The sequence below is a fragment of the Capra hircus genome, chromosome 19 (genome assembly GCF_001704415.2).
Source record: "Capra hircus breed San Clemente chromosome 19, ASM170441v1, whole genome shotgun sequence".
Lineage (NCBI taxonomy): Eukaryota > Metazoa > Chordata > Mammalia > Artiodactyla > Bovidae > Capra > Capra hircus.
Window position 1 is genome coordinate 24,994,462 of NC_030826.1, and position 24,162 is coordinate 25,018,623.

At 53.8% G+C, this 24,162-nt stretch overlaps 1 protein-coding gene across 1 annotated transcript in view; it reads left to right on the forward strand.

Moving 5' to 3' along the window:
* The window catches only part of SLC13A5 (solute carrier family 13 member 5), a 30,090-nt gene continuing 6,507 nt past the window's right edge, over window positions 580-24,162 (forward strand). The window contains exons 1-11 of the mRNA XM_005693426.3: window positions 580-758; window positions 6,424-6,552; window positions 6,815-6,951; window positions 9,265-9,452; window positions 10,451-10,616; window positions 12,203-12,325; window positions 15,919-16,128; window positions 17,100-17,200; window positions 18,258-18,376; window positions 20,377-20,538; window positions 23,608-23,745. Of these exons, the coding sequence (XP_005693483.1) occupies window positions 657-758; window positions 6,424-6,552; window positions 6,815-6,951; window positions 9,265-9,452; window positions 10,451-10,616; window positions 12,203-12,325; window positions 15,919-16,128; window positions 17,100-17,200; window positions 18,258-18,376; window positions 20,377-20,538; window positions 23,608-23,745 (1,575 nt within the window). The 5' untranslated portion in view covers window positions 580-656. The remainder of the gene's footprint in view (window positions 759-6,423; window positions 6,553-6,814; window positions 6,952-9,264; window positions 9,453-10,450; window positions 10,617-12,202; window positions 12,326-15,918; window positions 16,129-17,099; window positions 17,201-18,257; window positions 18,377-20,376; window positions 20,539-23,607; window positions 23,746-24,162) is intronic.

Consider the following 24,162-nt stretch of genomic DNA (forward strand, 5'->3'; position numbering starts at 1 on the left):
GAGCAGCGCATTCCCGGCAGGGAAACCGATCGTGACCCGGACGAGGGTGGTGGGGTGGGTGGGAGGCGAGGAGAAGAGGCCCCCGGAGCAGACCGCGCTGGCTGCTCGGTGGGTCATTGCCGTTGCGGGAGACCCCTCCGGCGTGTGAGGAGCAGAGGTAACCAGGTGAAAAGGGAGGGAGAGGTTGGGGAGATGGATCTGAAAGACTCAGAAACTGCTGGGAACCTTCACCTGGGACCCAGACGGCGCCCAGGAAAGGCAGATGAAGATGCAGAGGGGGGTCGGGGGGCCACCCGAATGTCTAAGCCCCGACTGAATGACAGATCCCTCCCGCTTGGACGCCCTCGGGCACGCCTGTCTAAGGCACTGCAGGAAAGGCTTGGAGAGTCTGGAGGTGCCGGGCACCCGACCCCTCCTGGAGCGCCTGCCCGTAGCGCTGGAGCCCGCAGGCCCCGCCCGGAGGCAGAGTTGGGGGCAGGCTTGTCCCACCGACCTTGCGGGGATGTCCCCGCCCCCGGGGCCGAGGGGAGGCTCCGTCGTGGGAGGCGGAGTTGCCGCCGCCCCCTCCAACCCACCCTGGACCGCGGCCCCTTCTTAAGCCCGTGCAACGACTGGCTGCCCTTCTCTCGCTTCTCCCGCCAGGTTCCCTCTCCGCGATGGCCTCGGCACTGAGCTATGTCTCCAAGTTCAAGTCCTTCGTGATCTTGTTCCTCACCCCGATCCTGCTGCTGCCACTCATCATTCTGATGCCCGCCAAGGTCAGTTGTGTCTCTGGGCAGCATGGTGGCTTCCGGGAGCCGGGTGCCCCTTATGGGGCACCAAACCCGGGACCATTAGGTGGAGCGCACGGATACGCGGGCGGGCACGACTTCCCCGGGGTCACGCACCTTCTGGAGCTCCGGGTGCTGTGGAAGGTGCCCTGCTAGGAATTCTGAGGGGCATGGATCTTGGGATTCACAGATCCCTGGAAACAAGAACCGTCTTGGAAAGCACACAAACCTAGAAAATAGCACAGATCTTGGCCACACAGCCCATCCACAGGCTCAGAATTTCCCAGGTGCATGACCCGGTCCCCAGGGTCCCTAAATGCCACCTGTACCAACAGGGAGCTTGGGCACTTGGCATTTCCTTCTCGCTCCTGTCTCTTCACTTGGGGACTTCCCAGCTGTAGGTGGCTTCTGAGGCCACTCAGGGACAGACAGGACAAAGTCTCGACCTCGGTGGACCCTGTGCTGTGCTTAGTTGCTCAGTTGTGTCCGATTCTTTGCGACCCTCTGGACTGTAGCCCGCCAGGCTCCCCGGTCCATAGGGATTCTCCAGGCAAACATACTGGAGCAGGTTGTCATGCCCTCCTCCAGGGGATCTTCCCAACCCAGGGATCGAACCCAGGTCTTCTGTATTGCAGGCGGATTCTTTACCGTCGGAGCCACCAGGGGCTCCTGAGTCCTATCTTTGTCCCCTTCTGGCCCTCCTTCGAGCCTCAGTTTTCCTATCTATGATGCACATTTCTTTCCAGCTCTGAAGCCTAGGAAGCCACAGCTGAATCAGAGTCCTGCTGCCGCTCCCAGCTGAAAAGGCAGGTCAGGTTGGCCTGCTTTCGCTCACTGCCCGCTGTGGCTGCGGCAGGAGGCAGAACATGTTCCCAGAACTCACGCCTTGGGTGGCACGACCCAGGGTTGCGGGGAAGCTGCGTTCCGAGCCCTGGCCTCCGAGGGCTCCCGGGAAGGAAGCAGAGAATGAATGGCCTTGGCCGCAGGGTGGGGGCGGTGCCGGGAGCGCTGGCCCAGGCCCCGCTGGGCAGTGAGAGGCCCGTTTGGCAGAGGCCCGAGCCCTTTGAAACCTTTTGTGGCTGCTGGCTGCTCCTTACTTATTCCCTCTTTCAGCCTTTCACTCTCAGCCCAGACAGGAAACCTCTGCTCCCCCCACCCCCTACAACCCAGGCAGGTTTGGGCAACAGAGGATCTCTTTGGGTGGCGTTCTGAAGGCAGTCCTGGAGGAGTGGGATTGTACTGGGTATCAGGAAGCCAGGCTTCAAGAGAACTGGACTTCTGCCTTTCACCCATCCTTGTGATTTTAGCCAAGCCCCTGTGTTCTCTGGGACTTGATGTTCTCATCTGTACAATGGAGCAAGGAGGCTTGGTTTTGACATTTTATGGCCGTAGGGGCCAAAAGAGATCATGCTGGTTCCTAGGTGGGGGAGGAGCCCTTGGGTAGGCTGATCACAGACCCTGGATGGGCTGAGGACAGCAGGTCCAACAAGGGTGGCTCTTCAGTTGCCACATCAACTGTGATTCACAGTATTTCCTCTGTAGAAAGAGATTTGGGGCTGTAACTGGCTGTGGGAGGGAGTCAGGCAGGAGAGCTGTGATTTGAGTCCTGCTGGTGGGAATAATGTTCCCCAGACTAATTACAGTCACTTTGCTGACCCTCCTGCTCCAGGAGAGTGTGACCAAGACCACCCGCCCCCTACCCCTCCAACATACAGTGGAGACCCTGAGCTAGGACCCCCAGCTCAGGTTGTATCTGTGTCTGTGTGTTACGATGGGAGGGAGGATCAGGCAAGGGAAGGGGAGCCATCAGTGACAGTCATTTCAAAGGCTGTCTTCCTGCATTCTCTTGCCTGGTGGTGGGGCAGGTGCCCGGGAGCCTGGAGCCCTGTCTCCTTGTTTTCTCCCTTTGAGCTTCTGTTTTGGTCACCACTGAAGAGCTCCCTGCCCCCACCCTCAGGGCCACAAAGTTTGCAAGGAAGCCCAGGGTCAGGGGCAGAGTGGCAGGGAAGGCTGTGAGAGCTCAGCAGCCTGGGCAGCACCATCCAAGGGGACGGTAGCGACTCCTAGGGTGAGTCCCCCTCCATCGGTGCCCTGAACTCTCTCTGCTGCAGGCTTCCTTCTTTTATTTTCCTACACCTTGCTTCCTTCCAGTCATCATCTCTCCTCCACTTTTCTACCCATTCTCTGGGTTCTTTCTTTTTCTTTAAATTGCTTTTTATTAAATAAACAATACATTCATTGTTATTAAATTTTTTTAATGTCTGGAAAGTATAAAGTGAAAATGAGAATATATTCAAATCCCATAATGTACACACAGTATGTTCTTTTAGCTATACTTTTCCCATTAAACAATATGTCGTGGATGCCCTTCTTAATAATTAGGTTAATGATAAGCCACAGTTTTCTTCAGTTGTGCATTTAACATATTTATTGAGCTACCCTTTGTGCTCAGTACTGTGCTGGGTGCTGACCTTTAAATCCCATTGTCCACAGTGAGCTCAGCTTGAAGTACTCCCCTGGTCATACTCTCTGCTGCAGAGAAGGTTCTGAGCTCACTGGGGTTCAGGCTCCCATCTGCAATTAGAACCCATCTCATTCTGCACGGTTGCCAGCCTCTCTTCAGGCTTCTCAAAGGTCACCTGTCCTTTCCTGATCTTCCCACAACCATCTGGAGCATTCTAGATGAGGGAGGGTCAACTTTGTGGGAGGGCATGGCAACCCACTCCAGTATTCTTGCCTGGAGAATTCCATGGACAGAGGAGCCTGGCGGGCTACAGTCTATGGGGGTCACAAAGCGTCGGAGAAGACTGAAATGACTTAGCACGTTATTCAGGGGCATCTCCTGAGCCTTCTGATAAAAGCATGGAGGAGAGTGGGTGGTTAGTCTTGTGTGCTTTCTATTGGCTACGTTTGGAGCCTCCAGGAACTGTCTGGGAAAATTGCTTACACGTGTCACCTGCCGTTTAGATAATAAAAACATCACTTTCTATGTGGCATATGTTTAGAATGGGTGCTCTTCAAGCCTTGATTTGTAAGTGAGGACATGAAACAAGCAGGGAGAGGGGCCAGGGTTGGGAGTGGGAGGAGTATTTTATCAAAGACATTGAGAATTGCTATCATATGATGGAGCACACAGTTTGACTCGGAGCTTCCTGGCAGCCAAGACAAAAAAGAACACAGGATAAGTTGCATAATCCTTCTTTTCAAAAAGAGGAAGCATATTAGTCTCTGTAGGAGACAAAGCTTTTCCTCCCACCAAATTGCAAAAGACATTTCACATGTGGGTTTTATGGAGAGATTTTGAGTTGTAAAATAATAAGGTTAACAATAGGTTTACAAAAAGGTAGAGAAACAGTATGGAGAAGGCAATGGCACCCCACTCCAGTACTCTTGCCTGGAAAATCCCATGGACGGAGGAGCCTGGTGGGCTGTAGTCCGTGGGGTCACTAAGAGTCAGACACGACTGAGCGACTTCACTTTCACTTTTTACTTTCATGCACTGGAGAAGGAAATGGCAACCCACTCCAGTGTTCTTGCCTGGAGAATCCCAGGGACGGGAGAGCCTGGTGGGCTGCCATCTATGGGGTCGCACAGAGTCAGACACGACTGAAGCGACTTAGCAGCAGCAGCAGATGATAAGAAGGAGACTGAGTTTTAGACAGTATTACTGTGCTGAAGAGGCTTCCCTGGTGGCTCAGTGGTAAAGAATCTGCCTGCCAATGCAGGCGACAAGGGCTCGATTCCTGGGTCTGGAAGATCCCTGGAGGAGGAAATGGCAACCCACTCCAGTATTCTTGCGTGGGAAATCCCATGGGCAGAGGAGCCTGGTGGGGTTTTGCAACCACGGGGTTGCAGAAGACTTAGTGACTCAGCAACTGTGTTTGAAATCTCTACAGCACACTCCCTCACTGCCCACCCCTTCCTCACTGCCCACCCCTGCAGCAGATCATTCCTACCTCTCTTTCTCGACCTCAAAGACAAGGTAGGCCACGCAGTGGCAGATACTGATCACTGATCAGGCCTGCCTGGTGTAAAAGGCTGGGCTTCTAACCACATTGTTGTCCTGCCTTCAGCCCAGTGGTGTCACCAGCATTGACTTCCCTTTCCTTCTCAACTTGGGGACATCTGGCAAAGTTTAGAGACCTTTTGTGGTTGTTACAACTGGAGAGTGCCACTGGCATCTAGTGAGATGAAGGCTGGGGTGCTCCCACACACCCTGCCGTGCACAGGACAGGCCCCTCCCCCTCAACAGAGAACCGTCTAACCCAAAACATCGATAGTGCTGAGGTTGAGAAACCCTGCCTCAGAGTAGGGAGGTGTCCTAGGGTGCTGGTGTCCTGGGGTATTTTATCCCTGATAGGACAATCCAGGCAAAGAATGTCTCTTTGTGCGATGTTCCGTGCATATCACACGTTATCTCGGGTGATGATAAACCATGATTGTGCGCAGGTGCGTTAGTCACAGCACATGCTGTGCTGGCTGTTCCTCCAATCAGCACTTGCTGAGTGTCCCTGGGGTGTCAGGCTTGCGTTGGATGCTGAGTGACACGGATTCTGCCCTCCACTGCTGACTCCACTCTTCGGGGGAGCGGGTGGGTGGGTCAGGAGTGGTGCTGGTGAAACAAATAATGCCAGCTCAGTGTGCTGCTTGCTGGGGGTGGAGGCAGGGGCACAGAGGAAGGGCGCAGACCCAGGCTAGGGGCAGGAAGGGGGAGATGCCCAAGGAGCAGCAGTGAGCTGAGCCCTGAGCTCTGTCTCCAGGCCAAGGGAGCGTCTTGCAGCCGCAGGAGGTGGGGCAAAGGCCTCAGTTCTCACCATGGCTCTGGGGTCGTGGAGCTCACGGTGGGAGTAAGGAGATGTGGCTGGAGGGCCGGCTCCAGGGAAGAAGGTCTCCAAAGAGTGCTAGAGCATTTAGCTTCTGTCCTGAAGGCAAAGAAAGGCTTTTAAACAAAGGAGTGATACGATCTGATTTGCAAAAAAAGAAAGGAAGCAGCAGTGTGGAATGAGGCCAGTAGAAAGATCGAATTAGAAGATAGCTGTGCTGTGCACCTGGGTGGCGCTAGTGGTAAATAACCCAGCTGCCAGTGCAGGAGAGATAAGAGACCCGTGTTAGATCCCTTGATCAGGAAGATCCCTTGGAGGTTGTCCAACTCTACGACCCCATGGACTGCAGCACGCCAGGCTTCCCTGTCCTTCACCATTTCCCAGAGCTTGCTCAAACTCATGTCCACTGAGTTGATGATACCATCCAGCCATTTCATCCTCTGTCATTGCCTTCTCCTACCCTCAATCTTTCCCAGCCTCAGGGTCTTTTCCAGTGAGCTGGCTTTTCACATCAGATGACGTGGCAACTCATTCCAGTGTTCTTGCCTGGAGAATCCCATGGGCAGAGGAGCCTGGTGGGTTGCACAGTCCACAGGGTTGCAAAGAGTCGGACACGACTGAGTGATCATGCAGGCGTGTGTGCCTGCTGCCACGCTGAGTGTGCACACAGGCGTGTGTGCCTGCTGCCACGCTGAGTGTGCACACAGGCGTGCGTGCCCGCTGCCACGCTGAGTGTGCACACAGGCGTGTGTGCCCGCTGCCACGCTGAGTGCTCTGGGCCGGGGAGCGAGGTGGCAGCAGCTTGCAGGAGCTCAGGGCTGTCTCTTCAGTTTGTCAGGTGTGCCTACATCATCATCGTCATGGCCGTTTACTGGTGCACAGAAGTCATCCCTCTGGCTGTCACTGCCCTCCTGCCTGCCTTGCTTTTCCCACTCTTCAAGATTCTGGACTCTAAGCAGGTGAGCGCCCCAGAGCATCTCTCCCTACAACTCATCCTCTGAGCTCAGCTCTCAGCTGTGTAGGATCTGGGAGACCAGATCATACCCTGTTTGTGGGCTCCCTCTGGCAGAGGGATGTACACTTGACCCTCCATCCCCACTCCAAGCTGCCCTGAAGTCAGCATCTGTTCTGCTCACCCGTCTCTGGGGACTTGGGTGGCCCTGAGCCAAGTAGTGTGTGGCCAGGGGGCGGGTCTGATGCGGCCTCTGTGCCCACTCGCAGGTGAGCATCCAGTACATGAAGGATACCAACATGCTGTTCCTTGGCGGCCTCATCGTGGCTGTGGCCGTGGAGCACTGGAAGCTGCACAAGAGGATTGCCCTGCGCACGCTCCTCTGGGTGGGGACCAAGCCTGCACAGTAATTATGCCTCCTCTCTCTTGCAGTTAGGCCCAGGGCTGGGGAGGGGAATGTGTGCCACAGACTCACAGGCAAGGGCTGACCGCGGTCTTACCTGGGCAGGGCAGCCAGGCAGACCCCTGGGTGGGTCATGTTACAGTCTTAGCTAGGGAGGCCAGATGCAAGGATGGTGGGAGCAGGGGAGCAACTGGGGGGAGGTGTATGGTAAGCAGCAGTGGGTAAAGTTTCTCTGAATCTAGAGGAGACTGCTCATCAAGGGTCCCTGCATGTTCAGAAGACTTCCTTGGGGGAAAGGCTGCAGGATCCAGGGGACAAGGTGGGTGGAGGCTGGATCAAGCTGTACCTGATGCCCCTAGGAGTTGTGTGGGGAAAGCAGGAAAGAGATGGCTGAACTACCTAGCTCAGGGGGAAGTAGAAAAATCTCTCCAAAACTGGCACATCTGTTCCCTCTGCAAAGCTGCTGCCCACCTCACCTTCCCCCCACCACTCAGTTGTCTCACCCCTCTCCAAGGTCTCCCCACCAGTCACAGGCCATTCCCGCCAAGTCACGGAGCTGATCTTGCAGACACCCTGTGGTGCCTGCAGTACCCAGGGCATGATACCAGGGACTTATTCATCACCGCTTCTAACTCTTCGTACACCTCTGAGAGTTGGGGTTTATTCTCATTACCCGTGTTCTGTTCTGTAGATGAGGAATTTGAGGCAGAGAGGGGTTAAATGGTCTGCTGACTTCACATGGGGATTGGACCTGGCCTGTCTGATGGCGCCCTGCCCCCTCTAATCCGGAACTCAGGATGCATCTTTCTAAATGCTGCCATGACCCAGCCCAGCCCTGGGAAGGCGGGTGGGTTAGTTCACAGTGAGTCTGTCCTTCAATGTCCTTGTGTCGAGGACAGTGCTGGGCCCTGAAAGCAGAGACCTGCCGGCCCTCCAGGAGGCCAGTGTCTGAGCACCCTTGGCACCCCAGCTCTGTTGAGTAAGGGCTTGTGATTCTTTGACCTGTGACCCTTCTTGACATCGAGCTCTTCCAGTGATTGGTTTTCAGGGTCACATCAGAACTGATTGCCTAGAAACATGAGGCCTTGCAGGCTCCCAAATTCTTGTTCCGAGGCTCCTTTGAGTGGGAGGCTTTTCTCCATCAGCGGGTGGACCTTCTTCTGGAGTGTGCTGGAGTGTCTTGCTCCCAAACCACATCCAGGATGTTCATTCATGCTTCTCTGCTACCCCCGGTCACTGCTCCCTCCTCTAAGCCTGGCTTCCAGCCTTTGTACTTCTGAGGCCATGAGGTCTACCTGCGGGGACATTGGCTAAACCACAGTGCAGAGCAGCCCCCAGACCCTTCTTCAGGCAAATAAATGAGTGGCCCTGGGGAGGGGCCTGACTGCAGAAGGGCGTGGGGACCAAGAAGTTGAGTTCCATTCAGCCAACCCCCTCCTGCTTCCCAACCCTGGAAAGCCTTCTGCTCCTGGCCTAGTGCCAAGTGTGTGGGACCCATGGAGAAGAATCAGACCTTCCGTGCTCATGGGGCGGACGTGGACACAGTTCCGGCTCCAGCCAGGGAGGAGCGTCCTAGAGAAGACGGAGGAGGGTGTGGTCAGCCATACCCCGTGTGCACTGGTGGGGAGGCGACAGAGAAGGGGTGCTGCCTGAAGGCTCTGAAGGGCCATGAGGGGAGTTTTCCAGGCAGATGACTCAGCAGGGACAGAGGTGGAAAGGGGGGTGCCATACGGGGAGGAAATATGTTTTTTGAGTACTCTCTGGGGCTCTGATCCACGGCAGAGTGGAGGGGGGCACAGTGTGTGAGTGGAAAGGTGGGGCGGGGGTTAGCCATGAGGGAGGTCCCGTTTCCCCAGGCCCCTCATGGCTCTCCCCCTCCTGGAAGCCTGACTCCATGTAGGCCTTCTGAACTCAGGCGGAGCAGGATCTGGGGGGCTGGGAATCCTCCAGGTAGAAGTGGGAAGCTGGGACTGCTCCTTGTGCGCCCCTAGGTTGTGCCGGCGCCAGCTGCACGCCTGTGCTTACCTTGCTGGAGCGTGAGCTCCTTAGAGCCGCGATGGGAGCTGAGGCCCCGTGGTGACCCAGTAGCCAGCAGAGTAGACGTCAGTAATGTTTGTGGAGAGTGGCAGAGGGAGGGAGGTCGGGAGGGAGGTATTAACACAGCATCACTCCTAGACTATCCAGTCCCAAACAGGCCTCTGCACCCTGGTGCTGGGCCCTGGCGTCCCTGCAGAGGGCAGGACCTAGTTCCCTAGGGGTTGGGGGTGGCTGGGGGTGGGGAATTCTCTGGCTTTCCTCTCTGCCCCTCCTCTGCAGGCTGATGCTGGGCTTTATGGGCGCCACGGCCTTTCTCTCCATGTGGATCAGCAACACGGCCACCACGGCCATGATGGTGCCCATCGTGGAGGCCGTGCTGCAGCAGATGGAGGCCACGAGTGCAGCCACCGAGGCCAGCCTGGGGACCCTGGAGCTGGCAGAAAAGGGCAAGGCCGGCGAGCTGCCAGGTTAGCCCCTGGCCAGGGCAGTCCTCTCCTCTGTTTCCAAAAACTTGAGCCACCTCCCTGCTTCCTGGAGCCCTCTTTTTTCACAAGCACATAGAGAAATACTTTGAAATGCCTTTTTCCTAACTTTTAGGAATGTGATTAGTGTATAAAAGTTCCATCTTTTCATGGAGCTTACAGCAAGTTCCCCCCGCATCTGTTCCTTCCATCACAGAAGTCAATACTCGTTGATGTGATTATTCATTTGGGTATCTTTTGAGCACCTACTGGATGCCCTGGAATCCTTTCTACCCCTACTCATCCTTAGGGAGGCCTCCTCTGAACGAGCCAAGTCCCTCCGCCACTCTATTCCCACAGGTTTTGGGGTTGGTGGTCACACCTTGGCTTCCCTGCTGGACACTGAGCTCAAGGAAGTCAGAGTGCCTGTGTCTTTCCTCTGCATCGTTCATCCCTAGGGCCCCGCATGGCCTCTCGGGGCCTGTGCTGATGGCCAGACCCTGGGCCAGGTCCTGGCCTGCAGAGATGAAGCAGACACCCTCGTACTGCAGATTCACAGAGCCTGGTGGGGTGGGCTCAAGAGGCCCCTCGGTCAGCTCATCTGACTTGAGAGAGGCCCCAGAATGCCATAAACCAGACACGGAGGAAGTGCCAAAAAGGGAGAGGCCTTGCTAGGAGGAGAGGACATCTGAGATGGATTGGGACCACCCCCTGCCCCTACTCCCTCCAGATGAAGGGAACATCTTGAGTGAGAGCAAGGAGGCAGGAAAGAAAGGAGTGTGTCTGAAGCTGCTGAGTTTTTACACAAGTCATTGAGGAGCCGTGGGACGAGACCGTGGGTGGCAGGTGGGGTCAGACCACAGCCTGGGGCTTGAGGCTGAGGAAGGAAAACCTGGGGGAAGAGCCAGCAGAGCCGGCATGCCCAGAGCCTCAAGTCAGCAGCTGGGTCGGGAGCTGGAGCTGGAGCTGGGCTGGCTCAGCTCATGGCGGTGTGCCCACCGCAGGGAACCAGGCGACTCTGGAAGGTCCCTCTGTGAAGCAGCAGGAGGTCAACAGGAAGAACGTGTGCAAGGCCATGACCCTGTGCATATGTTACTCGGCCAGCATCGGAGGCACCGCCACCCTGACCGGGACGGGACCCAACGTGGTGCTCCTGGGCCAGATGCAAGAGTGAGTCGCTGGCCATGACTCTGGGGACAGTAACAGGGTGAGAGGGACGGGGCTGGAGGGGCCCACCCACCGCTGCCTCCGCTTCAGCTGGGCTCCGCTTCAGCTGCGGGGACATGTCAGAGCAGGGAGGATGGGCTGCCTTCAGCCTCTGTGGCCCAGCCTCCCTGCACATGCTCAGGACCCCACAGCGGGGGAGCTGATGTCCACAGACAGGGTTGCTTTTCGCTCTGGGCCAAGTCCCACCTTTCTTTCCCGGGCTCAGGATTCTTGCTCAGAAGGGGAATGTGGATTGAGCCACATTCCAGAGCCAGTCATGGGAAACGACAACATAGTCCGACAAGCAGGGTCCTTGGTTAAAACTTATAGAAAACAGACACCTAAAGATACTCCCCTCAAAGCTGGTTCACAACCTTGCTCTTTAATGATGATGGTCCTATGACGTTGGGGGAGGTTAGCAGTTAGGTCAGCTGGTGCCTCACCAGCTCACTCACTCACTCAGTTCTGTGCCTGGTCTTGTGAGGCTGGGATCACAGAAGTGAGAGGGTCCTGGGGCCTGCCAGTGGGATACTCAAGGGCAACTGAGGGTAGCAGATGCCTGGAGAGTTCTGATGGGTCATGTAAATGTGTTAATGAATGTAAGTACAAATCACAGTAGGTACAGAGAGAAGGAACAGCAGTATGGTGGTGCCCGTCCTGTGCAGACAAGCACCCTGGACAGGGGTGGGGAGGGCAGCTTGGAGGTGGGAAGGGCAGGCCTGAAGCCTGGCAGGGCAGACACTTGAGATGGAACAAGCAGACCGCTTTGCTTCTGCAAGTGTTTTCTGTAATGACAGCCTTATGCTTCTCCCCAGAGCTCCTCTGGGCAAAGCTGCCTGTCTGTGCTGAGTGAGGAAAACTTTGTGGCTATGTTGCTGTTTAGTTGACCAGTCGTGTCCGACTCTTTGCAACCCCATGGACTGTAGCCCACCAGGCTCCTTAGGCCATGGGATTTCCCAGGCAAGAATACTGGAGTGGGTTGCCATTTCCTCCTACAGGGGATCTCCCTGACCCAGGGATCGAACCCATGCCTCCTGCATTGGCAGGTGGATTCTTTACTGCTGAGCCAGCAGTGAAGCTCTATGCCACTTCACTCTTGGGCTAAATGGATCAGTGCCTGGGGCTGGGGGTGGAAGTGACCCTCTTCCAGCCCCCAGGAAACATTGTCTGATTCCACCCTGGGAAGCTTTTGAGATCTGATCTTTTAAGGGGACCCTTCTCTTGTGAAAGCCCACATCCACTAGGTGATTCTGAGGAATCTGTGGACCCCCTGGAGCTATTGGCCAGTTATGTGTATACAAACGTGTATTCTTCTGGACTGAAGGGCCTTGCTTTTCACGCGCTTCTCAGCCAGGTGTGGACCCCTAGGAGGGCCGGTTGGTCACACCTCAGGCTTGTCTTGTGCGTGGCTATGTTCTGGGGCCCCTGCTTCAGGCCACCTCTCGGGGCCCGGCTGTAGCTCAGCCTCTGTCCAGAGGGCCCGGCCTGCCCACTCTCCTGGGCGAGCATCTGGTGGAGACTGGCCATGGGACTGGCGCTGCTCCCATCAGGTTGTTTCCGGACAGCAAAGACGTCTTGAACTTCGCCTCCTGGTTCGGATTCGCCTTCCCCAACATGCTGATCATGCTCCTGCTCTCCTGGTTGTGGCTCCGCTTCATGTACATGAGATTCGAGTAAGTCTGAGATGGTGACACCGCAGTGGGTCTGGGTAGTGTGCTGGGTCCTGCAGGAAACCCCTCTGGCTGGGCAGCTGAGTCTGGAGAGCACTTCCTGTCCGGTTCTGACCGTTTCTGGTCAGCAGCCCCATCTCCTGCTGGCTTGCCCTCCATTTCCTGCCACTCCTGTGGCTCCCCATGCCTTCGCACGTGCTGTTCCCTCTCCCCGGAATGCCATTCCCTGCCTTCCTCCCTTCCAACCTCCTCTATCTTCAAGGCCAGTTAGAACGTTTCTTCCTCGGCAACTCCTCTCCCAGCTTCCCCCCACCCTGCCCCCCGCCATTCCGATTCTGATGATTGCTAGCTTGCTCGCTGCTCCAGGCCTCCCTGGACACTCTAGGCTCTGCCCCAACCCCTGGCACCTGCAGTCATGCTCCAGTGCCTCCCCCCACCGCAAGCTCCTCTGTGGCCTGCGGGCAAGTCCTCTCTGACCCCCGCACCCACCCAGTGCCCAGCCCAGGGAGAAGGAACAGGTGCGCCACTGAACGCAAGTCAAAGCAATTAACGAGCGCTTGTTCTTGGGGTAGAACTGGATGGACTTCCACTTGGCCGCAAGTGTCTTTTAGGACAGGTCACGGCAGACTGCCTGAGAGTGTCCCAATCAATCCAAGCCCAGATTTACTGAACGCTCGCAATGTTCCCAGAAGCACGCCACTTCTGCAAAGTTTACCTTCTGGTTCCCAGCACACAGGCATGGTTCACCAAGGTCAACCTTGACAGCAGCCAGGCTGTGCACAGAAACCATGACGCATGGCTGACAAACACCTCAAAATGTTGTTGTCAGTTTTAATTTTTTAAAAATTTATTTGTATTTATTTGACTGCCCCCGGTATTAATTACGGCACTTGGGATTGTTCGATCTCTGCTGCGGCATATGGGATCTTCATAGGGGTGTACGCAATCTAGTTCCCTGACCAGGGGTGAAACCAGGGCCCCCTGCATCGAGAGCGCAGAGTCTCAGCCCCTGGACCACCAGGGAAGTCCCTGTTGCTGTCATTTTTAAAGGCACGGACTTATCTCCGTGAGCCGCGTGCTCTGTGCCTTGATTCACAGGGAGCTTGAGCTCCGATGAAAAACAGGCCTCTGTGGCAGGAGAGAGGAGACTTCAGAGATGAAAGGCAAAGATGCCCACGAAAACCTGTGAGTTAATGGGGAAAGGGGGGCATTTTGGTTAAGTTTTCTTCCGAAGGAGGAATTGTCTTGAAAATTAGAGCAAAACAAAAACTCTATCCATAATCAGAGCAGCTGTAATAAAAAGATAAAGGTGCACTCAGGCCTCCGTCACATCCCCACCCCACCCCGTGTTCCGACCCCCTCGTGAAAGGGAAGCTGCTCCCTTAGGCGCCTGGCTGCCCAGCTTGAATCCTTATCTGGTTGGTCATGGAGAGCAATGTCAGGGTCATTCCCTCCAGCCTGATTCAGATAAAATGGATCTTCTAGAGTTTATGGGCAGCTTCCTAGGCCACGTCCAGCCAAGGAGGTCCACCCCAGGACCCCTCAGGACTCGTGGGATATTATTGCTGGCTTACACCCAGCCCTCCTCATCAGGCTAAGCCCTGAGTCAGGGAGGAGGGTTCTCCGGACCCCTTCCAGGGCTCGGGGCCCTTTGGCCTCTTCAGCAGCCTGTCTACCCCGTTCATTAGCATCTCAAGGAAGGCCATTCTACTGCAGAAGGATACTGTGCACCCACCCAGCCCCCAGGAATCCCACAGGAAGGCTGGATCCACCTTTCTCTCACGCCAGCCCAGAGGTCACCAGGTGGATTAACCCAAAGATAAGCGTGGAATGCTTAGCCTCAGAGGGACCTGAAGGCCTGGCGGCACCTCTGTGGCAGGGCCAGCACTGGACAACTGAATATACGATGCTGCCCCAGAGTCTGCAGCCGCTGTGTTGTCAGGATGTGTCGCCAGCATCAGAAAAGAGCTGGGCGGCTACCAGAGTCCCCCCTTTTCCTGTTCTGGAAGCCTGCAGCTTCCGGCCCTGCCCCAGAGTCTTGGGAACTACAGGAGGCAATAGACTGGTGGCAGGTAGAACACAGACTCTCATGCCAGGGGGTCGAGGACAGAGAGGCCCCCTCCCACCCCAGCGGAGCCATCCCCCTGCAGGATGATCTAGAAGGTGTCCCTGGTGGGTGACCCTGGGGACAAACGGCCTGGCCTCTTGTCCAAAGCAGAGGTCCTGGCGGGCTGTGTAGACCTGGGTTCCCAGCCCCCACCCTCGTCACGTCCTTTCCTACCCCTGAGCGCCAGGAGGATGTGCCCAGACACCCCTGGGCCCCTGCTCCAGGCCGCGCCGCATCCCCGGGCTGGCTCGCACCCTCCTGAAGGCGGTTTGGCTCCAGGATTCGGCACCTCGGCACCTGTCCCGCAACTCCTGTGCTCCCTGCAAGCCTGACTCAGGGTCCAGGAAGGACTCCCAGGAGGGACGGCTTTCTAGGGACAATCAGCTTGGCCTTGCCACCACCTTCAGGCTGATGGATTCCTCAGGGTCGGCATTCTGTGTGCCAGGGGCCCCAGCCAGTCCCTCCCCAAGACTTCTGTTGTTAGTCCCTCAGGCTTCTCTGACTCTGTGATCCCATGGACTGCAGCATGCCAGGCTTCCCATCCTTCACCATCTCCCGGAGTTTGCTCAGACTCATGTCCATTGAGTCAGTGATGCCATCCAACCATCTTACCCTCTACTGCCCCCTTCTCCTCCTGCCCTCAATATTTCCCAGCATCAGGGTCTGCTCCAATGAATCAGCTCTCCCCAAGGCTAGGTATCCTCCCCAGGGAGATGTGCTGCAGGGTGCCCTGGGCAGGTGTGTTAGCCAATGGGCCCTTGTCCCTTGGGAGCCCATCCAAGAGCAGGACCTGGCTGGTTTCTCCCCCTCCCTTAGTCACACTCACTTCCAGCCCCCAGAGTCTGCTGGGTCCCTAATCCTACGCCTCAGCTCCTTGGAGTGTAAGCACCCACCTTACTCCTGCCTGACCCAGGCTGCTGGGATCTGTCCTTGTTCCTTGTGTCCTCCAGAGTCACCTGATGATGAGGACTGGCATGCCAGTACCACTGAAAGCAGCTCCAGGCAGCAGTGGGAGAAGGAAGACAGGGAGCTTGTGAGGGTGCCTTGGCTCCACCACGAGCTGGTTCCATATTTCTCAGCGTCCCCTAGATGATGGCAGCAGCTGGCCTCTAGGCGACTGGTACCGGCCAGGATGCCCTTGCCAGTGGTGGCTTCGACTCTGCTTGTTTCTGCCCCCTCTGCTCCTGTCCATCCCCACTTCATTTCGCTCAGTCTCCCACCCTCCTGGCCATCCTCTCTTCCTGAGTCTCTATCTAGACTGGCCATCCGACCTGCGCCTTCTCAGGCTTCCTCTGGGGGCACCCTCCAGTTCTGGGGGCATCCTGGGGCATATGCTGGGCACACAAAACAGACTTTGCCACTACGTCCTGTGAAGTCGAGTGGGCAGATGACAGATGTGGAGTGGGGAGGGACTTGCTCAAGGCCCCCTGGTGACGGTCCCAGGCCAACCAACACGCTCCCCCCGCCCTGTCATCTTTGCCTCCTCTAGTCTGTCCTGGGGCTGCAGCCTGGAAAAGAAGAACGAGGAGAAGTCTGCCCACGAGGTGCTGTGGGCAGAGTACAGGAAGCTGGGGCCCCTTTCCTTCGCTGAGATCAACGTCCTGCTCTGCTTCTTTCTGCTGGTTGGCCTCTGGTTCACCCGGGACCCCGGCTTCATGCCCGGCTGGGTGTCGATCGCCTGGGCAGAGGGAAAGACAAAGTAAGTGGCTCCTCCCGCAGCACCTTCCGTGGCTCTCCTCCTTTTCCGCCGTCCAGTTCTGGAACACTCTGTCAGTTTCCAGACTTGCTTTTGTCTCGCCAGTCTTCCCGACAAGCTCACAGATGTGTTCTTGTGGTCCCTCAGAGCAGCCAGGCTGTGATAGGAGTTTGCTGGGCGAGGGCTGAGGCTCCCATTGCTCTGGTTTCCCAGTCTCTGTTCTGCCGTCTTTCCTTTCTTATCTTTCTCCGGATTCGGATGAGTCCCTCTGAAGACGCACATCCAGGGTCCAGAAGCTTCTTTAGAAAGAGACTTGGCAAGAGGGAGATATGGAGTTTCTCTTCTGGCTAAGTCACGTGGTCAGAAAGAAAGAAAAGTTGAGACCATGCATATCCTAGAAAAGGCGGAAGATGTCTGAGAGATAGCTACCTATTAGTGCCTTATTTCATTCTGAAGGTCTGCTTGGGGTCGCCCCAGAGTCCTTGTGGTCACCCTGGTGACCCCAGAATCCAGAAAATCTGGTTGAGAAGAGCGCACAAAGTTCACCTACAGAGCAACACAGGCTGAGAGGGACATGAGTTGCTCAGGGTCACTCAAAGACGGCGGCAGACCCAGGACAAGAATGTAGGCATCTTGATTTCCAGCCTGGATTCAGTCTATCTCAGCACCCCCTGATCTTGGCCTTTGGGGTATCAATTTTCTTTCTTCTTTCTTTTCATTTTTATTATTTATTTATTTGGCTTTAGTTGCAGCATGTGGGATCTAGTTCCCCAACCAGGGATCGAACCCAGGCCCCCTGCATTGGGAACACAGAGTCTTAGCCACTGGACCACCAGCGAAGTCCCGGAGTATCAGTTTTCTTTCTCAGAGGAGCCAGCTTCCTCACGTAGGAGCATTCAGACACAGAGCAGGTTCGTTGTGTGACTGTTACTCCAGCCAAGCTGGGCTAATCCTATGTGCTTGTCCCTGCCCAGGTACGCCTCCGATGCCACTGTGGCCATCTTTGTGGCCATCTTGCTATTCGTCATGCCTTCACAGAGGCCCAAGTTCAACTTCTGCAGCCAGACTGAGGAAGGTAAGGCTCCTGTCCTGGCCTCCCACTCATCAGGGTTGGGGCCCTGGCAGCAAAGGGTCTCCATGAGGTTCTCTGGGCCCAGGAGGGAGAAAACCTCACCCTGTAGCAAAGGCCTGGCTAGATTACAGAGTCTGGGGGTGGGGGGGGATGTTTTCCAAGACTTCCCTGGATATTGTTTAGTGCAAGACCTCTTCTTTTGCTTTTTAAGCATTTGAAATCTTATTTATTTTATAAGAGGAACAGAAAGGGATTTCCCATGATGCGATCAGTATTTGGGGGGTTTCTCTCTCCCTCCCAGTCTGTGTTAATATGCATATAGATATTATATAGCTATAATCAAAACATACTTCAATCTGTTTTCTCTGTTGGATTTTGTTTTCATGTTTTTGTTTGTAGTTATTCTATAAACATTTCCTGTTACTGTTGCAGTCTTCAAATTTATTTTCTTAATTATGGCATTATATTGTATCAGGGGGCTGTAACCATTCCCCTGTTATGGAGCATTCTGGCTATTTTGAATGTTTCATTATTATAAATTAATGCTTTTGTATATATAGCTTTTTCTTTGAGGGTGTTTCTTCTTTAGGAAAAATTTCTAGCAGTGATGTTGCTGGGGTAAAAGAGTATATATGTCTTAAAGGCTTTTAAAATGTATTGGGAGACTGCTTTTCAAACAGGCTGTACCAATTTATAACGCTACCAGAGCATAGCTTTAATATATCATGTCTTTACCAGCAGTCGATGTAGTGATTACTGTAAACTTTAGCTGATTTACAGCTATGAGATGGTACTCATTGTCCTTGTCGGCTTTTATGCCCCCTTGATGAGATCACTTTTCTCTCTTTTGCTTGCTAATGCTGCTCTGGGTTGTGTGTGATTGTTTGTTTGTTTGTTTGTTTGTTTGTTTGTTTTGGCTGTGCCATGTGGCTTGTGGAATCTTAGTTTCCCGACCAGGGATTGAACCTATGGCCATCAGCAGTGAAAGCGCAGGGTCCTGACCACTGGACCACCACTGGAATTCCTAATGTATGTGTGTGTTTTTATTGTCTCTTCTCAGAAAGGAAAACTCCATTCTATCCACCCCCACTGCTGAACTGGAAGGTGGCCCAGGAGAAAGTGCCCTGGGGGATCGTGCTTCTCCTGGGGGGCGGCTTCGCTGTGGCTAAAGGATGCGAGGTAACTTCTCCACTGCCGCGGCGGGGACAGGGTGGGGGGCTGCCTAGGGCCTCTTCCTTCACCGGGAGGGCAGCTGAGAGCCTCTGCACCCCTCCTTCCCAGCACCCCAGGGCTCTGCCTCTGTGTTTCTTTGTCTGTCTCCTCCGTGTAATTGCACATCTCAGGAGGACAGTGCCTCTGTCTTGTCATCTGCAAACCCTGCATCATGCGTAGTACCTGGAACAGAGAGAGTGCTCTCTGATTGATTTCAGAGATGAGTGAACAATTGTGGTTAGCCAAGAGAGGCGGGGGACGCTGGGAAGTCTCCTGGGGGGCTGTGGGAATAATGATCTCTGCTTTGATTTATTCAAGGCAAATCTTTCTTTCAACTCATTGTGAATAGTTTCACCATTTCCTTTGCTTCATCTACCTGCTGACCTCTTTTGTTGATACAGTTGCCATTTAGAAATTTTTTCTCTAGCTAGGTATGGAGTGACATCGGGAGAAAAGAACAGCATTTGGAAGAAAATACCCTCCAAAATGCAACTTTCTTCCCTCTCTCCTTCCCTAATAGGGGAGAAATGAGCTAGAGGGGGAGGGGACGAGCTGCCTTGGTGCTGCTGTCCTTCATCCATCTGTCCATCCATCTGGGAATAGAATGTTATAGATGAACTTGGTCTATCTTACTATTGCTGTTTGCTCAGTATCTAGGACAGCCTGGCAAGTAGTGGGCTCATAACTGTTTTTTTTTTTTTTTTTTATGAACACATCCATCCATTTAGTCACTTCTCTGTCCACTGATCCATCCATCTATTTATCTCTCATTCATTCGTCATCAAACCTTCCTACTATGTCTATGTTAGGTCAGGCATAGGAATTACAGAGGAGACTGAGATGCAGTCTCTGTTTTTGAGGATTTCCCATCCTAGGTGGGGGGGCATATCTGGAAGAGCATTTCAGAAAGAAGTGACACACGAGTAAAGAAGTAAGTGTGAAATAATCTAGCTGAAGAACGGCAGAAGATAATAAGGCTGGTGTTACCTCCAGAAACGGCTTCACTGAGGGTCAAGATAAGGAGTGTGGACTTTATTCTGAAAGTGGTGGCAGCTACTGAAGGGGTGAGGCCAGAGAGTGACTTGGTCAGATCTACACTTAGGAAAAATCTCTCGGGATGTCTGGAATGGAGGCCTAAGAAGGGCGGGGCTTGGGGGAGACCCAGCAGATGCTGTATAGCCTTCATCTAACACAGGCTCAGAACACTGGCCTCCATGGACCACTCTCTCCTCTTTGAAACTCTTTCCTCTTTCGTCCCCAAGACATCATTCTCTCCTACTTTTAACTCTAGCTGTTTCTGCTCTGCCTGCTATGCTGACTTTTCCTCTATTCTCTGATAAATATGAGTGTTCCCAAAGGTTCTATCCTTAGCCTCTTATCTGTTCACTTTTCATTCTCTCCCTGGACAATCTGTTCTCAGCCTAAAGCCCCAAATATAAATTCCCCAGTTTCTGGCTCAAATTATTCTGTTGAGCTTCAAGAACTGTGGGAGACTGAGAGGAGATGATGGACTTGAGATGTTTTGGATGACATGGTCACCAGGCATAAAGAATAAGGGGGAGAGAGACCCAAAGATGACTCCTTAGCCTTCTAGGTTGGACAGGCTTCTAGGTTAGGTGAGTCTAGTCACTGAGCTGGGGAGCCTAGGGGGAGCAGATTCTGGGCTAGAGAGGGTGAATTCAGGTTGGGTCGTGTTGAGCCTGACATGCTCCTGGGACATCTGTGTGGAAATCCAGACAGTAGACCAGCTGGGATGGAGATACAGATTTCAGAGACAGCAGAGTGAGGTTGGAGATTGAAACTGCGAGCATGGATGACAGCACCTATGGTGCAGTAGGTATTCAGAGAAAGAGAATTGGAAGTGAAGTCTGGTTGGAGCTCCTCGGAGAGAGATGAAGGGCCCTCCGGGCTCTGGAGGAACTGTGAGCCAGTAGCCCTGTGGTGACCGCCCTCCCTGTGCTTCCCAGGCTTCAGGGCTGTCAGAATGGATGGGGAAGCAGATGGAGCCCTTGCACACTGTGTCCCCGACAGCCATCACCTTGATCATGTCCTCACTCATTGCTGTGCTCACCGAGTGCACAAGCAACGTGGCCACCACCACCCTGTTCCTGCCCATCTTCGCCTCCATGGTAAGAAACTCGGCTGGGGGAGAGTCATCACTTCAGGGGAAGCTGACTGGGTGAGAGGCAGTGACATCAGGGGCCCAAGCCTAGCTAGGCTTTGGAGACCCAGGTCCCTGAGCCCTTGCTGGCCTTGGTCCTGCCCTCAGTGCTTTGCTGGTTCTTCTTGGTATCCTCTATGCTGACCCAAAGTGCTCAGCAAGAACCAAGTGCTCTAAATTTGTTTATAAATGTAATTGATTATTTCTCAAGCTCAAGAGGCAGGGCTGCCACCAAGGATGCCATGGGGGAACGATACAGCGTCTCTCAGAATGTAGCACAGGTGAGCAGGAGGCCTGCAGGACAGGGGACACCACTGGCTGGAACTCACCAGGAAGAGATCTTGGGGGAACAGGAGCCTGGGGATGGTGGGAGGGGAGAGGACGTTCTGCGAAGATGGAGTAGTGGCGTCTTAGGTAGGCCTGCTGCTGCTGCTAAGCCGCTTCAGTCGTGTCTGACTCTGTGCGACCCCATAGACGGCAGCCCACCAGGCTCCCCTGTCCCTGGGATTCTCCAGGCAAGAACACTGGACTGGGTTGCCATTTCCTTCTCCAATGCATGAAAGTGAAAGTGAAGTCGCTTAGACGTGTCCGACTCTTAGTGACCCCATGGACTGCAGCCTACCAGGCTCCTCCATCCATGGGATTTTCCAGGCAAGAGTACTGGAGTGGGGTGCCATCTCCATCTCCAAGGTAGGCCTAGGTAGTGGAAAAGGATAGTGGACCCAGCAGGACAAAGGCACAGAGGACCCAGCTGGACAAAGCCCCTGTAAAGGAAACAGTTGCGTGACTGAAAACTCCCAGAAGCCCTGCTTGGCAAGCTCAGGTATCATGGAGCAGTGTGCACTGAGCCTAGAGAGCTTGTGAATGAGGGTGCTGAGGGTCAGGTTACACAACTGTGTTCTCTGGGCATAGTTTTGAGTTGGGCCTGAGAAGAAAGCAGAGTGTATAGGCAGCTCGACTGCCATCTTTTCTTGCATTTCCTTCTGTCACTCATCACATGGCAGTACCAACTCAAGGGGGCACAGAAAAAGGCCTAGGTTTCGAGTCAGAAGACCTGAGTTCAAGCTCAGGATCTTCCAAACACATCACTCAAGTTCTTTCTCCTATGCGTGCGCTGAGGGTCAAGTAGGATGAGGGCTGTGAAAACCCTCTGTAGATGGGAAATGAGCCTGGGAGAAGCTGGGGCTCACTACCCTTTGATGTTCTGGAGTTCAGAGGACAGACCTCCAAAGGCCTCAGCACAGGAATGAAGTTGGTAAATTTTCATTCAGTTGCCAAGGTGTCCATGTGTATACAAAGTAAACTCAAGTGACTTTCTCCTTTCTTTCCAAGTGAAGATGGAAGAGTTAGGAAGAGCCCATCTCCCCCACCCCTCAGCAGGTGGCCCAGAATGTAGATGCCAAGGAGCCCCTTCTGATGTCGGTCATGCAGTAGTGAGGACTCCCTCCACTCACAGAGGCCTGGCTTTCACTCCCAGACCAGTCAGATAAATGAGGGTCTTCATCGGAGTGGGTGGTCAGGCCTTTCGGAAACAAGCTTTTCTAGAATCAGAAGCCCTGAGTTAGATTCCCCACAAGCCTCACAATCCTGGCTCAGCACCACGTGTGGGCAAGGGGAAGGTGGTGATTTCCCAGCTGGGTCCAGAGACACGTGGGGTGCATACATCATGAGGGAAACCAGGAAGGAAACTGGCTCCTCTTAGTTATCCTAGAGGGATGAAACTGGCACGGCCTTTTCCGAGACCTGTTTACTCATAGAAACTGTAACCTGAAATTCTCTTATACCCCTTGACTCTGGGAATTTTATGTTCAGGAGTTTATCTTAGGAAAATTATTAGAGATGCTTCCAAGTTTATACCATAAAGATGCACATCACAGAATTGTGATAGAAAATACTTCCATAATAGTAGGGGATCGGTGAAATAAGTTATATATTCATACAATGGAATACTATCAAGTCATTAAAAAATCATAGTCTTGAAGGATACTTCATAAAATGGGGACATGTAATTTTTCAAATGTGTACATACACATGTTTGGGAAATGTCTAATAATACAAAGAGCATCCAGACCCTTACCCTCTAGCCTCCTTCCTAGAGACAACTCCTATTGTTAATTTCTTAGACATCTTTCTGGACGTGTAACACACACACATGCGTGCACACACAGGCACACACACTCTTTTTGAAAAATGGCACTTCATCGTCCTGTTCTGCACCTTAATATATTAAATCTCATCATACGTGTTAGAGATCATTCCGTTGTTGAAGCGTAAAGCCTACTCAACTCTTTACAGCTGCAAACGATTCCATTGCCTGCGCATATGTGTGTCGCTCGGCCGTCCTGCTGTCGCTGGCTGTTGGGGCCACTTCCTGCGTGTTTTGCTGCTGCAGTGTCGCGCCCAACAGCTGCGTGTGTGTCGCCCAACAGCTGCGTGTGTGTCGCCCAACAGCTGCGTGTGTGTCTGCCCTCAAGTGCATATAGGTCCACATGAAGGATCACTCATTTTGGTAGATATTGACAGACATTACAAATTATTCAGCAAATATTTATGAGCATCTCTCTACCCTGTGCTAGACAGAGTAGGTGTAGCTGAATTTTAAGCTTTAGAGTAAAATAGATGGATACCAAATTCCATATGCAAAATGAACCCAAATGTGTATAGAAACACACACATACTGAGGCACACACACAGGTGAGAGACGTGGTCCCTGCCCTCCAGGCTCGCTCTGTCTGTATCAGGACAGACAGATGTGCACACACGGGCGGCAGGAGCATCCAGCAGCCTCTGGCATATAGTAGGTGCCTAAGAAATACATGTTGAATGAATCAAGGGGGTTCAAAAGGCGTGCTGGGGAGTTTAGCCTTCAGGGTCCAGCAGAGTTACTATCCACGTATGGCAAAGGGCAGAGGACCCAGCAGGACAAAGGCACAGAGGTGGGAACGCACTTAGTATGTTAGGGAAATGCTTTTCAGACTGATGGTCCCGGGAGCTGTCTTCTGCTTCTGTGACACTGCGGTGCTGTGTTTTTCCCCAGTCACGTTCCATTGGCCTCAACCCGCTGTACATCATGATCCCCTGTACGCTGAGTTCATCCTTCGCCTTCATGTTGCCCGTGGCCACCCCGCCTAACGCCATCGTGTTTTCCTATGGACACCTCAAGGTTTCCGACATGGTAACGCCACCCGCTTTTGTTCACTCCCATCAGCTACGACCCTTTGGTCCTGAGGGATGCCCTGTGATGTTAAACAGTTTGGGACCAAAGGTCCAGACCTAACTCCTTCTTTGCACTTATAGGCAACTTTTTCTTCTTTTCTGACACCATCTCTTATCTCATAGACTGTTCTGTCTCCCAAAGCTGAGAGGTGGGTTACAGAATCTCCCATTTGGAGGTGCTCGAGCAGCTATCAGGGGAACCTTCACTGAGCACTTGGAGGGGGTGAGGGTGGGGGTCCCATATGGCCAAAGTAGACTTCACAAATTAGCAAGAACCCAAGAGGAGAATCAGGAGGGGCGAGGCTGAGAATAGGGGAAAGACGAATGGCAGCCCAAGAGACTGATAGAGGCTATAGATGGAGGTGGTGGAGGCGGT